Source organism: Saccopteryx leptura, chromosome 3 (genome assembly GCF_036850995.1).
Source record: "Saccopteryx leptura isolate mSacLep1 chromosome 3, mSacLep1_pri_phased_curated, whole genome shotgun sequence".
Taxonomy (NCBI): Eukaryota; Metazoa; Chordata; class Mammalia; order Chiroptera; family Emballonuridae; genus Saccopteryx; species Saccopteryx leptura.
The window spans coordinates 254,791,230-254,806,752 of record NC_089505.1 but is presented as its reverse complement, the minus strand read 5'-3'; the positions used below and the strand labels follow the sequence as shown (position 1 = coordinate 254,806,752).

Sequence of the window (15,523 nt, the reverse complement as noted above, 5' to 3'; positions counted from 1 at the left end):
GTCAGAGGGAGAGGAGATGGGGGCAAAAGGGGAAGTGGGCAAAGAGAGGGAAAATGAGGACAAAAAGTGACTTTGCTTAGGGCAGAGGGTGAATGAGGTGGTGTGAAGATGACGTTTTAATGAGTTGTACACTTAAAACCTGTATCATTTTGTGAACCAGTGTCATCCCAATTAATTCAATGAATAAAAAAAATGAATAAATTCTTTACATTACCATGGTTTCTCTTTGCAGAAGCCTATACTTTTCATACCTAATGCACATATTGGCATTATTCCACCACTAGTATACCATCAATGAAGCTCAAACCCTGGTTACTTTGATTCAATATACTATTGGAGTTCCTAGCCAGAGCAATTAGACAAGAAAATGAAATTAAAGGCATCAAAATCAAAAAGGAAGAAGTAAAACTGTCTCCTTTTGCAAATGGCATTATATATAGAAAACCTTAAAAACACCCCCCCCCAAAAAAAACCTTAGAATAAACCAATTCAGTAACTTTGGAGGATACAAAGTCAATGTATCATTGTTATTTTTCTATACAATAGTAATGAATTATCAGAAAGAGAAATTAAGAATATAACTGCATCAAAAATAAATTATCTCAGAATATATTCAACTAAGGAAATGCAATGTCTGTATACTGAAAACAACAAGTCTTTGATGAAAGAAACTGAAGAAGATGCAAATATTTGGGAAGGTATTCATGTTCATGGATTGAAAGGATTAATATTTTTAAAATGTCCATACTACCTAAAGCAGCCTACAGAGTCAATGCAACCCCCATTAAAATTCCAATGGTGATTTTCACAGAAATAGAATAAATAGTCCTAAAATTTGCATGGAACCCAAAAAAAACCCTCAATTGCTGAAGGGATTTTTCTAAGTAGGACAAAGATGGAAGCATCACACTCCCTGATTTCAAATTTTATCACAAAGCTACAGTAGTAAAAGCAGTATGGTATTATCATTAAGACAAACACAAAGATCAATGAACAGAATACAGAGCCCAGAAACAAACCTATACAATTATGGTCAATTAATTTACAACAAAGGAGGCTTCTAGTCCATTATGGCAGCATGGAAAGACCCTGGACGCACCTCCTCCCACAAACACATCAAATCTACACTTACAGACAGAACAATTTCCCCTGAGAAGAACAGAGGGCTGCCTGAACAGCTTCTGCACAACAAACAAGAGAAAGACAACACAGAAACATGCAGGAGAGATGGAAACATGCTATCATGAGAACCAACACACCAACTTGCAGTAGGGAGGGATCACTGAAAGGCCCACATTCAGACTCACCTGCCCTGAGGCACAGCGAGAAAGAGAGTAGTTTAAAGGGTACCTAGACTACATCAGAAAGAAATCTGTTTACTAAACTTGAATCATCTGCCAAATGGAAGAACTGCAGGAATTCTCTTTGGTGTCAGAGGAACCAAAGAGTGCTATTTTGTTGCATTTCCCTTTATGTTGTTCACACAGGTTTGAGAGCAAGATACAGTCACTCTAGCCAGATGGTCAAGACTATCCTAGTGTGCTCAGACCCATACAAGATCTTTGTCTTGTCCCAGGATAAGCTGTAACTACAGATTTGGGCCCCAGCATAGCTTTGCCTGGTTGTCCCTGTGGACTGTTGCTACTACAGCTTTCATCTGGTCCACCAAGGTGCTCCCAGCTCAGCTTGCTCCTGGGACTCCCTATAATTCATGCACACTCCAAAAAGATCTGGGCCCATAATGGCTTGATTCTGGGACTCTTTGGGGCCTGAGCTTGGTCCAACTACAGCTCCAGACAGCCTGCCAAAATAGCCCCAATGTGGCTTGACCCCAGGATTCCCCATGGCCAGACTCAGTTCCAACTATAGCCCCAGCAAGACTACCAAGGCTGAGTAGGCAATGTTGCCTTAATGGTCCTCAGAATAATTCTCCTATTTTCACCAGGACCCAAGTATGAAAAGGTGGAAAACCACTGCACTAGAGGGAGTCACAACACATTAGATGATGCAGAAGAACTAGTAAGTGAGCTGAAAGACAGGTAGTGGAAACCACTCAATTGGAACAGCAAAAAGAAAAAAGAATTTTTAAAAATGAGAATAGTTTATGGAACCTCTGGGACAACATCAAGTATACCATTATTCAAAACATAGGGAACACAGAAGGAGAAGAGAGAGAAATGGAAGGAACACCTATTTTTTTATTTTCTGAAGCTGGAAAAGGGGAGGCAGTCAGACAGACTCCTGCATGCGCCCAACTGGGATCCACCTGGCACGCCCACCAGGGGGCGATGCTCTGCCCTCATAACCAGAGCCACTCTAGCGCCTGAGGCAGAGGCCACAGAGCCATCCTCAGTGCCCTTTGCTCCAGTGGAGCCTTGGCTGCGGGAGGGGAAGAGAGAGACAGAGAGGAAGGAGAGGGGGAGGGGTGGAGAAGCAGATGGGCACTTCTCCTGTGTGCCCTGGCCGGGAATCGAACCCGGGACTCCTGCACGCCAGGCCGATGCTTTACCACTGAGCCAACTGGCCAGGACCCAGAACACCTATTTTTTTTAAAAATGGCTGAAAACTTCCCCAACTTGATGAAAACAGACATTGAAATCTAGGAAACACTGAGGGTCCCAAACAAGATGAACCTAAAGAGGCCCACACCAGGACTCATAATAATTAAAATGCAAAAACCTAAAGAGAGAATCTTAAAATCAGCAAGAGATACAACTAGTTATGTACAAGGACTTCCCCTAAAAGGCATACAGTTGAATTTTCAGCAGAAAGTTTGCAAGCCAGAAGAAAACAGTATAATATAGTCAAAGTGATTAAAGCAAAACACCCCAACCAAGAGTACTCTAGCCAGTAATGTTAGCATTTAGAATTGAAAGAGATAGTTTTCCAGACAAGAAAAAGCTAAAGGAGTTCATCACCACTAAACCAGTAATACAAGAAATGTTAAAATTATTTTAGCGTTAAAGAAAGGCCAAAAGTGGGGGGGGGGGGGGGAGAAAAGAAATCTCAGTGATAAAGGCAAACATTTAGTAAACATAGTGTATCAACTGATTATAAAGCTAGTATGGAGGTTAAAATACAAAAGCAGTAACAGCATGTGTAAGTACAGTGATAAAGTAAGTAATATGGACACACACAAAATGTAAAACATGATGTCAAAAACATAAACAATGGAGTGAAGTCAGAGAAATGGCATCGTGCGGGGTGCTCCCAATATCTCCACCTGAAATTTCATCAAATTCAACAACTAAAGACAGAGAAACAATCTCAGGATCATCTGAAATATACACACACCAGACAAAGGTATGATTGGGCGAAAAGGTGGCTGAATATATAATCCACTCTGAAAGGAATAAGACGGAGAATGGAGTATTCTACTTTCTGTACTGATCTGAGGAAGGGCCACTTTCGCCTGGAACCGAGAGAAATGGAGGATTTGGGGCAGAGCAAAGAAGCTGGGCTAGGGCGGATGATCAAGCAGAGGAGAGAGTGCACTGGCTGGGCCTGAGATCGTGGACGTGGGGCTGGCATGGATGGTAGGCTCTGACGGAAGTGGTCGGAGCAGCTTTGGGCTTTGTGCGCTCCCAGTCTGTGATTGCAGGCAGTGTGTGAGTGGCTCTACCTGGTGCCTCCAGCATGGGTGTGCACGTTCGCGGGCAGAGGGGCTAGGCCCAAGATCGTCAGTAGTAGACATCTGCATGAGCTGTAGCCAGCGTTTCTGTGTATTCCAGGCTCCATGACCAACAGCATAGGAAGTGCACAAGGGCCGAGATCCCTAGGTCTGGACCTGTGTGAGCGGGGCACCTCTGCCAGCTGATACAGGTTACAAAGCGCATTCCTGCAAAGCAGACCTCTGAGTACACTGTGGAAATCATGGGGGCTGGGCTGTGGGCTTCCAAACAGGACACAGGGAGAAAAGCCTGTGGAGATTAGACCTGTGGAGTGCTGAGATGAATTAGACATGCCCAGGGGCTGTTAGAAAGGCACCTGATCAGCAATCGGCTCACTGCCCTTCCTGCTTATGCTGGCGGCTCTGATTCACACATCCTTACCTAGAACTGTGAGTTGGTAGGGCTGGAGGGGGGACTTGGCAGCTCTTAGAGCATCTTGCTCTGCAAGCAGTGGCTTGGGGCAACTTCACAGCTGAGCCCCCAGTCAGCTGGCTCAGGAGGGAGAAACATGGGGAGAGATACCTGGAAAACTGACCGACTCTCCCATTGTCGAAGCCTGCAAACCCTAACAAGCACCACCTACCAATGGGACTGAGGCCCAGCTTACGTCATTGCCATAGTGACACATCAGCAAATCTCTAGTCAAGAGCACCACAGGGGCAAAACCTGTAGTACTGCGCCACCTGCCAAAAAGAAAAAGAAAAAAAAGAAGCTACCTCTCAAAACCAGGAAAAAATGATATGTTTTATAACTTTTTTTCATTTTTTTCTTGTTTTTTTTTAATCTTTTTTTCACACTTTGGTCATTTTATCTTCTTTCTGTCTTATTCTTTCCTTTTCATTTTGAACTTCATTATCCATTAGGTGTTACATTTTTCATTCTTGTTTTTTTTTGAGGGTTATATTTCAAAAACCTTAACCTTTTTTTCTTTTACTTTTTCTCTCATTTGATCCTCATTTATAAAAAAATTATTTTATTCTGGATTCATATTTTTCTTTGTGGTATTTTGTGTGTCTTTTACTTTATTTTTTATCTCTTTGTCATTTTCCCCCAGCTCTGGCTCCCCATTCTATGTAGTTTTTGTTCCACTTATCATAATAGAATTTTTATTTTTTTACTGTATTATTTCAATTTTTATTTTATTTACTTTTAATCATCTCTTATTAGTGTTATTAACAATACCACTCTCAAATGCCATTAAGGAAAAAGTAATCAAATATCATGGATGCAAAAGACAGAGATGTAGCTCAGATAGATGATGAAAAAAATTTCAGTTGCTTGGAAACCTTGGAGTTAAATGACAGAATTAAAATTTGAAGTCCTAAATATACTCTGGGAAATACAAGAAAGCACGGAGGTAATTTAGAGAGCTCAAAAAACAATTTAATGAACAAAAAGAATGCACCACCAAGGAAATTGAAACTATGAAAAGGAATCAAACAGAGATGAAAAACTCAATACATGAACTGAAAAACAAGATAACAAGCTTAGCTAATAGAACAGGTCAGATAGAGGAGAGAATTAGTGACATAGAAGACAGGCAACTAGAGACACTACAGAGAGAAGAAGGGAAAGACTCACAAATTTAAAAAAAAGAGAAAGCCCTACAGGAATTGTCTGACTCCATCAGAAAGAGCAACATAAGAATAATGGGTATATCAGAAGGAGAAGAGAGAGAAAATGGAATGGAGAACATATTCAAACAAATAATAGACAAGAACTTCCCAAGCCTGTGGAAAGAATTAGAGCCTTGAATCCAAGAAGCCAACAGAACACCGAGTTACCTTAACCTAAACATACCTACTCCAAGTCACATGGTAACAAAATTATCACAAACCATTATCACAAACCAGTGACAAAAAAAAAAAAAATCCTCAAGGCAGCCAGGGAAAAGAAGAATACAACATATAAAGGAAGGTCCATTAGGTTATCATCAGATTTCTCAGCAGAAACTGTATAAGCTAGAAGAGAGTGGACTCCAATATTCAAAGTACTGAAAGAGAGGAACTTCCAGACAAGAATACTATATCCATCAAAGCTATCCTTCAAATACAAAGGGGAAATAAAAACATTCACAGATATAAAAAAGATGAAAGAATTTATCACCAGAAAACTCCACCTTCAGGAAATACAAAAGGGGGATTATCCAACCATATACAAAAAAAGAAAACAAAACAAAATTACAAGTAAAGATCACAATAAAAAGAAAATTAATCTGTGACAACAAAAACCAAAAAGGGAAGAGGACAAAGATTAACAGTAGCAAAGGAGGATGGAGTACAGAAGCACTCATGAGATAATGTACTACAATAAATAAGATATATGTCCTTTCTATTACTCAATGGTAACCACCCATGAACAAACCACTACAGAAACACATGGCTTAAAAAAAGAAGAAACAGAGGAAAGACGTATGGAATACAACCAAACAAAACCAAATGACAGAAAAACAAAAGAGAAGAACCAAACAAGATACAGAGCTATCACAAAGCAATATGTAAAATGGCAATAGGAAACCCTCAAGTGTCAGTAATTACCTAAATGTAAATGAACTGAACTCACAAACATGAGTTCATCATAAAAAGACACAGAATTGCAGAGTGGATCAAAAAAGAAAATCCAATTGTATGCTGCCTTCAAGAAACACATCTAAGCTACAAGGATAAAAACAAATTCAAAGTGAAAGGTTGGAAAATGATTCTCCAAGCAAATAACATCCAAAGAAAAGCAGGTGTAGCCATACTCATATCTAACATTGCTGACTACAAGACAGCAAAGGTAATCAGAGACAAAGATGGTCATTTCATAATGATAAAGGGGACATCCACTCAAGAAGACATAACACTTTTTTTTTATTGTGATCTTGATGGCGCTTTTACTTATAATTTTGTTTTGTTTTCTTTTTTGTATCTGGTTGGATAATCCCCCTTTAGTATTTCCTGAAGTAGGGGTTTGCTGGTGATAAATTCCCTCATTTTTTCTATATCTGTGAATATATATGCATCAAACCAAGGAGCACCAAAGTATATAAGACCACTAATCAGTGGTCGACAAAATCAGTCAACAGAGCCAAATATCAACAGTACAAAGATTGAAATTTCATTTGAGAGCCAAATTTTTTAAACTTAAACTATATAGGTAGGTACATTCCTTAATGAGGTAGTGTCCACACGTGGTATTTTGTGGAAGAGCCATACTTAAGGGGCCAAAGAGCCACATAAGGCTCATGAGCTGTGGTTTTGCCAACCACTGTTCTTACTGATCTAAAAATAAAAACCGACAAAAATATAATCATACTTGGAGACTTCAATACACTGCTGACAGCTCTAGATCGTCATCCAAACAGAAAATCAATAAAGAAATATGGGCCTTAAACAAAACACTAGAACAATTGGATATGACAGATATCTACAGGACATTTCATCCCCAAATGCCAGAGTATACATTTTTCTCCAGTGTCCATGGAACATTCTCAAGAATTGATCATATGTTGGGCCACAAAACTAACATCAGCAAATTCCGAAAGATTGAAATTATACCAAGCATATTTTCTGACCATAAAGCTTTGAAACTAGAATTCAACTGCAAAAAAGAAGTAAACACACAGAAATGTGGCAATTAAACAACATACTTCTAAAAAATGAGTGGGTCAAAGAAGAAATAAAATCAGAGATCAAAAGTTACACACAGACAAATGAAAATAACAAAATGACATGTAAGAATCCCTGGGGTGCAGCAAAAGCAGTAATAAGAGGGAAGTTCATATCACTATAGGCTTATATGAACAAATAAGAGAGAGCCCAAGTAAAGAACTTAACATCACATTTAAAGGAACTAGAAAAAGAACAAAGGCAACCCAAAACCAGAAGAAGAAAGGAAATAATAAAAATCAGAACATAAATAAATGAAATAGAGAACAGAAAAACTATAGAAAAAATCAATAAAACAAGGAGCTGGTTCTTTGAAAAGATCAACAAAATTGACAAACCTTTGGCAAGACTCGCTAAGGAAAAAATAGAAAGGACTCATATAAACAAAATCCAAAATGAAAGAGGAGAAAATCACCACAGATATCATAGATACATGAGGAATTATCGTAGAATACTATGAAAAACTATATGCCACCAAATTTAACAATCTAGAAGAAATGGTTAAATTCCTAGAACAATACAATTTTCCTAGACAGAGTCACAAAGAAGTAGATAGCTTAAACAGACCCATATGCAGGGAGGAAATAGAAACAACTATCAAAAACCTCCCAAAAAATAAAAGTCCAGGACCAGATGGCTATACCAGTGAATTTTATCAAACATTCAAAGAAGACTTGGTTCCTATTCTACTGAAAGTCCTCCAAAAAACTGAAGAAGAAGCAATAATACTTCCAAACACATTTTATGAGGCCAACATAACCCTCATACCAAAACCTGGCAAGGACGGCACAAAGAAAGAAAACTACAGACCAATATTTCTAATGAATACAGATGCTAAAATACTAAACAAAATAGTAGCAAATCTAATACAACAACATATTAAAAAAATAATACATCATGATCAAGTGGGATTCATCCCAGAATCACAAGGAAGGTTCAACATATATAAAACAGTTAACGTAATACACCATATCAACAAAACAAAGAACAAAAACCATATGATCTTATCAATAGATGCAGAAAAGACATTCGATAAAATACAACATCATTTCATGTTTAAGACACTCAACAAAATGGGTATAGAAGGAGAATATCTCAACATAATAAAGGCCATTTCTGACAAACCATCAGCTAACATCATATTAAATGTCATAACACTGAGGACTTTTCCTCTAAAATCAGGAACAAGACAAGGTTGCCCACTCTCTTCACTCTTATTCAACGTAGTGCTGGAAGTTCTAGCCAGAGCAATCAGACAAGAGAAAGAAATAAAAGGCATTCATATTGGAAAAGAAGAAGTAAAGGTTTCACTTTTTGCAGATGATATGTTCCTGTACATCGAAAACCCCAAAGACTCCACAAAAAGACTATTAAAAACAATAAACCAATACAGTAAGGTCACAGGATACAAAATTAATATACAAAAGTCTACTGCCTTCCTATATGCCAACAATGAAACAACAGAAAACGAACTCAAAAAAATAATCCCTTTTATGGTTGCAACAACAACAACAAAAAAATACCTAGGAATAAACATAACAAAGAATGTAAAGGACTTATATAATGAAAACTACAAAGCATAGTTAAGGGAAATAAAAAAAGATACAATGAAATGGAAAAATATTCCTTGTTCTTGGATAGGAAGAATAAATATAGTCAAAATGGCTATATTACCCAAAGCGATATATGAATTTAATGCAATTCCCATCAAAAAGTCAATGACATTTTTTAAAGAAATGGAACAAAATATCATCAGGTTTATATGGAACTACAAAAAACCCTGAATAGCCAAAGTAATCTTAAGGAAAAAGAATGAAGCTGGGGGCATTACAATACCTGACTTCAAATTATATTTGAATAATCAAACCGTGGTATTAGCAGAAAAAAAGACACTCAGACCAATGGAACAGAACAGAGAGCCCAGAAATAAAACCACATATATATGGTCAAATCATCTTTGATAAAGGGGCCAACAACACACAATGGGGAAAAGAAAGCCTCTTAATAAATGGTGCTGGGAAAACTGGAGAGCCATATGCAAGAATGAAACTCGACTACTGTTTGTCCCCTTTTACCAAAGTTAATTCAAAATGGATCAAAGACCTAAATATAAGACCTGAAACAATAAATTACATAAAAGAAAACATAGGTACTAAACTCATGGACCTTGGCCATAAAGAGCATTTTATGAATTTGACTCCAAAGGCAAGGGAAGTGAAGGCAAAAATAAATGAATGGGACCACATCAGACTAAGAAGCTTTTTGCAGAGCAAAAGAAACTGAAAACCAGACAGCCAACTAAATGGGAGATGATATTTTCAAACAACAGCACAAATAAGGGCCTAATATCCAAAATATACAAAGAATTCACAAAACTCAACAATAAACAAGCAAACAGTCCAATAAAAAAAATGGGAAGAGGACATGAACAGACACTTCTCCCAGGAAGAAATACAAATGGCCAACAGATGAAAAGATGCTCATCTTCACTAGCTGTTAGATAAATGCAAATCAAAACTACAGTGAAATACCACCTCACACGTGTTCGATTAGCTATTATCAACAAGACAGGTAATAACAAGTGTTGGAGAGGCTGTGGAGAAAAAGGAGCCCTCATACACTGCTGGTGGGAATGTAAAGTAATACAACCATTTGGAAGAAGGTATGGTGGTTCCTCAAAAAATTAAGAATAGAACTACCATATGACCCAGCAATCCCTCTACTGGGTATAAACCCCCAAAACTCAAAAACATTGGACTGTAAAGACACATGCAGCCCCATGTTCATCGCAGCATTGTTCACAGTGGACAGGACATGGAAACAACCAAAAAGCCCTTCAATAGAAGACTGGATAAAGAAGATGTGGCACATATATACTATGGAATACTACTCAGTCATAAGAAATGATGACATCAGATCATTTACAACAACATGGATGGATCCTGATAACATTATACTGAGTGAAATAAGTAAAACAGAAAAAAACTAAGAACTGTATGATTCCATATATAGGTGGGACACAAACTGAGACTCATGGACATGGACAAGAGTGTGGTAGTTAACAGGGGGAGGGGAAGGGAGGCGAGGGAGAGTGTGGGGGGATGGAAAAGGCATAAATAAAACCAAATAAAAGGTGATGATGGAGGACAATTTGACTTTGTGTGATGGGTATTCAACATAATCAAATGTCAAAATGATCTGGAGATGTTTTCTCTGAATCTATGTACTCTAGTTGATCAATGTCACTCCATTAAAATTAATTGTCTAAATAAAATTTAAAATTACATATATACTTGAAACTGGAAAATAATAAACATATTTCTAATTTTAAAAGCAAAACAAAACAAAACATAAACAACAAGGGCTAACAAGGTTGTAGGGAAAAGGGAACCCCTGTGCACTGATGGTAGGAATGCAGATTGATACAGCCACTGTGGAAAACATATGCAGTTATCTCAAAAAATTAAAAATAGATCTGCTTTTTGACCCAGTGATCCCACTTCTGGGAATTTATTCTAAGACTCTCGAAATACTAATTTGAAAGAATCTTTGCACCCCTATGTTCACTGCAGCGTTATTTACAATAGCTAAGATCTGGAAACAGCTCCAGTGCCCATAAAGTAGATGAGTGGATAAAAAAGCTGTGGTATACTTACACAATGCGACAATATAAAAGAAGAAAATCTTACCTTTTGTGATGGCATAGATGGACCTGGAGATCACTATGCTAAGTAAAATAAACCAGTCAGAGAAAGACAAGTACCAAATGAATCCACTCATATGTGGAATCTAATGAACTAACAAGCAAAATAGAAACAGACTCATACATAGAGAGCAGGCTGACAACTGTCGGAGGTCAGGGATGTTGGGTGACGGAGGGGGAGGGACAGAGTAAAAAAGAAAAAACTCATGGACAGTGACAACAGATTGCAGGGGAAGATGGAGGGAGGGTATAGGGAGATAAATGGACAAAAACTTGACTTGGGGGGGTGAACACACAATATGATATACAAAGATGTGTTGTAGAATTGGGCACCTGAAACCTGTATAATTGTTACAAAGTGTCACCCCAATAAAATTCAGTTAAAAAAAAAACATACACATGGTGGGAAGGGTATAATATACACAGCTTTTAGAATGTGTTCTAACTTAAGTGATCATTTACTTACAATAGACTACTATAAATATAGCTTGTTACATATGAATCTCATAGTAACCATAAATTAAAAACCTATAATATATACAAAAAGAAAAAGAAAACCAAAAAATCATTAAAGTCGTGAATTAACCAGGCTTAATTCTTTTTTTAAAGACACTGTCATTACAAAGAAAGTAATTCAAATTAATCAACCATGCCCTACAAACACAAACAGAAATGATACTGAATAGTATTGACTATAACAAAAAGCACTTTAAAAAACAGCAGGAATGCTTACCAACTCCAGAAGTTATTGATTCTGCATCAATGTCGCTGGCTCTTTTTCTTGCCACTTCAGCTAGTGCCAATTCACCCTTATCTAGTGCCAGGTAATGGATGTCCTTTGGAAATAAAGAAAAATAAAAGATTAATCCAAAATGAATCTTGGTCAAGTTACAAAGGAGAACTTGAAAGAATTTATTGTTCACAGTACAAAACAGACATGGCCGATGAATATTCTTCTTATGTATTTTCATTTCCTGTTTGCTACTTTAACTGAATTTTCTTGAAATGGAGATATTGCTATAACTAATGGTAATTATCTGAACAAGTTATTTTAAGTCTTTAGGGGAAAGGACAAGTTTTTAAATTAAGTGTTTGACATACCCAGTTTTGTCGGGGAATAAAAACTTTAATTGCTATTTTCCTTGGTGAGATTTTAATGAAGAAAAATCTCAGAGAGCTCCTTCAAAATTCAGTTGTTTGGAATACTACTTACTACACAAATTTGTTTCTGATATTTATGTGTCTGGCCCATATTACTTTGTTAATATTATTACTCTTAGTATTATTTTAAACTCATTCAGTCAACAAATAATTGCCCACTAAGTGCCAGCAGTTTCTGGAGTATAGAGCTCAATACAATACCAGATTTGAAGAGGCTTTGAACCCAGTGGGGAGAAAGACCTCTGTAAACAAATTAATTAATTATATAATAGCTTTATGGCAGATATTTGCACAGAATGCTATGGAATGAAAGGAGAAACTGATCCTTGAGCTGAGTGTTGAAGGATAAATTAGTTCTGACAGGAGGGAAAATGGAGAAAAGGTGACAGAGACAGAAAGATACAGTGTATGTATATAGAGAGAGAACCTTGAGAAAACAGTTGTCAGGCAACGGCAGGTCTTTCATATGAAAGGAGGGTTGGATGCGTGGGAAAAATTGGTGGAAAATACTACTCAACAAGTGGGTAGAGCCACTGGAAAGGACTCAGAGCCTTTTTGGTACACAGAATGATTATTGAAATGAAAATCGTACTCCAATAAAAATGGAAAAAGAATATGAACAGTGAGTTTACAATGAAGAAATATAAATTGCCTATAATCATGAGGAGACATTTCCCTTTATTAATATTCAAAGAAATACAATTGAAAAAGTGTAGTTTCAAATTAAACATTTTTTTTTTGTATTTTTCCGAAGTTAGAAGCAGGGAGGCAGTCAGACAGACTCCCGCATGCACTCGACCCGGATCCACCCGGCGTGCCCACCAGGGGGCAATGAATGCTCTGCCCATCTGGGCCTTTGCTCCATAGCGGCTGGAGCTATTCTAATACCTGAGGTGGAGGCCACTGAGTCGTCCTCAGTGCCCTGGCCAACTTTGCTCCAATGGAGCCTTGGCTGTGGGAGGGGAAGAGAGAGATAGAAAGATAGGAGAGGAGGAAGAGTGGAGAAACAGATGGGCACTTCTCCTGTGTGCCCTGACCCAGAATCAAACCCAGGATTTCCATATGCCAGGCTAACGCTCTACCGCTGAGCCAATCAGCCAGGGCCTTCAAATTAAACTTTAAAGTTAATATTTACTGGTTGCAAACTTTGTGGGGAGAAAGGCACTTACATTTACTGAGAATACAAGAATTCATGCAGCAGGGTTTGATAAACTACGGTCTATGGTCTAAATATAGTCTGTTTTTTGTACTGTCCTTGGTTAAGAACGATGTTTACATTTTTAAATGAAGAACTGTGCTCTTATTTAACTCTAAGTGGCTTTCCAATTAGCTTATGCTGCAGACTTGAAAATGTTTCAACCTAAAACTGTAAGGCAAAACTATATGTGAACTAACACTGTTTCACTTAAAAGTAATGTTGAGCTGTTACACATTTCCTGCACTGTCAAAAATTTTAAAAAGTGAGATCTCCATTTCTAAACAAATTCCAAGCAATGTATTTTCTGATTTCAGTCCACAGAACAGTTTCTCAACCTTGATGGAAGTGCAAGAAATTTCCATATTCCAAAGTCTATTTAACAGTGCAGTTGAGGAACTTTAATTGGAAGTGATTAATTTGAGATGTTGTGACATGCTAAAAGGCAGTCTAATCTCTTAGCTAACAGAATTCTAAAAATGAATTCTCATAGATATATTGCCATACCTATCTTTGAGGAAATAAATTTGCAAAGGTGAAATATGTAAATTTTCATTGTAGATCAGCATTAATAGATGAACATTTGCAATAGACTACTAATAAAGAACACTAACTTCCAACTCTAACTGAAATGCATCCCCACCAAATTCCATTATTCACATTTATACACTTGTCTTACAAAAATTATGCTCAATTATTATATTATTATTTTATCAGTAAAGATTTATGGAAATTTATTTTCTTGTTATCTATATGTACCTTTATAACTTCAGTTTTTCCTCTATCCCATAAGCCTGCAATATTTGCTGTCTGCCCATTTTTGGAAAAAGATTGCTGATTCCATATTATAACAACATATCAGAATTAAAAATTTGTACACATGTATTTTGGGAAATCTTTCTAAGGAAATTATGTGACATTGTATGTCGAAGATTGATGATGATAACATAACTTTTAACAATGAAAAATTGGAAGCAACATAAATATACATCAATTGAAATAATTATGTGAGTTTTTTCTCTTTTAATCCAGAGTATCATACTTTCATAGTAGATTCTTATAGTCAACAAAGAAATTAGTAATAATTTAAAAATACATGCTACTATATTCAATTTGCTAGTATTTTATTTCAGACCTTTGCTTCTATGTTCATAATTAAAAGTCTATGACTTGGGCTTGACTTCTAACAACCCCTTTACTGCTACCAAGTTATACTGTACATATAAAATAAGTTAGGTGGCTTTTTTCTATATTTCTCATTGGCAATATTTCTATGTGACTTTTCACTGAAAATAAGCAAAAGAATGTAAATGGATTAAACTCACCAATAAAAAGGCACAGAGGCCCTGGCCGGTTGGCTCAGTGGTAGAACGTTGGCCTGGCGTGCAGAAGTCCCGGGTTCGATTCCCAGCCAGGGCACACAGGAGAGGCACCCATTGGCTTGTCCACCCCTCCCCCACTCCTTCCTCTCTGTCTCTCTCTTCCCCTCCTGCAGCCAAGGCTCCATTGGAGCAAAGATGGCCCGGGCACTGGGGATGGCTCCTTGGCCTCTGCCCCAGGCGCTAGAGTGGCTCTGATCGCGGCAGAGCGACGCCCCAGAGGGGCAGAGCGTGGCCCCCTGGTGGGCAGAGCGTCGCCCCCTGGTGGGTGTGCCGGGTGGATTCCGGTCGGGCGCATGCAGGAGTCTGTCTGACTGTCTCTCCCCGTTTCCAGCTTCAGAAAAATACAAAAAAAAAAAAAAAAAAAAAAAAAAGGCACAGAGTAGCAGAATGGATTAAAAAAGAAAATCCAACTGTATGCTGCCTACAAGAAACTCATCTAAGTAACAAAGATAAAAACAAATTCAAAGTGAAAGGCTGGAAAACAATACTCCAAGCAAATTACATCCAAAAAAAAGCAGGCGTAGCAATACTCATATCTGATAATGCTGACTACAAGCCAGCAAAAGTACTCAGAGACAAAAAATGGCCATTTCATAATGGCTAAGGGGACACTGAATCAAGAAGACATAACAATTCTTAATATATATGCACCAAACCAAGGAGCACCAAAATATATAAGACAGCTACTTATTGACCTTAAAACAAAAACTGACAAAAATACAATCATACTTGAAGACCTCAATACACCGCTGACGGCTCTA

The 15,523-nt window shown here is 37.6% G+C and overlaps 1 protein-coding gene across 3 annotated transcripts in view; it reads right to left on the bottom strand.

Annotated features, from left to right (window-relative positions):
- The window catches only part of WDPCP (WD repeat containing planar cell polarity effector), a 425,216-nt gene that overhangs the window by 97,168 nt on the left and 312,525 nt on the right, over positions 1-15,523 (bottom strand). For all 3 annotated transcript variants that reach the window (XM_066378166.1, XM_066378168.1, XM_066378167.1), the window contains exon 14: positions 11,758-11,860. In XM_066378166.1, the coding sequence (XP_066234263.1) occupies positions 11,758-11,860 (103 nt within the window). The remainder of the gene's footprint in view (positions 1-11,757; positions 11,861-15,523) is intronic.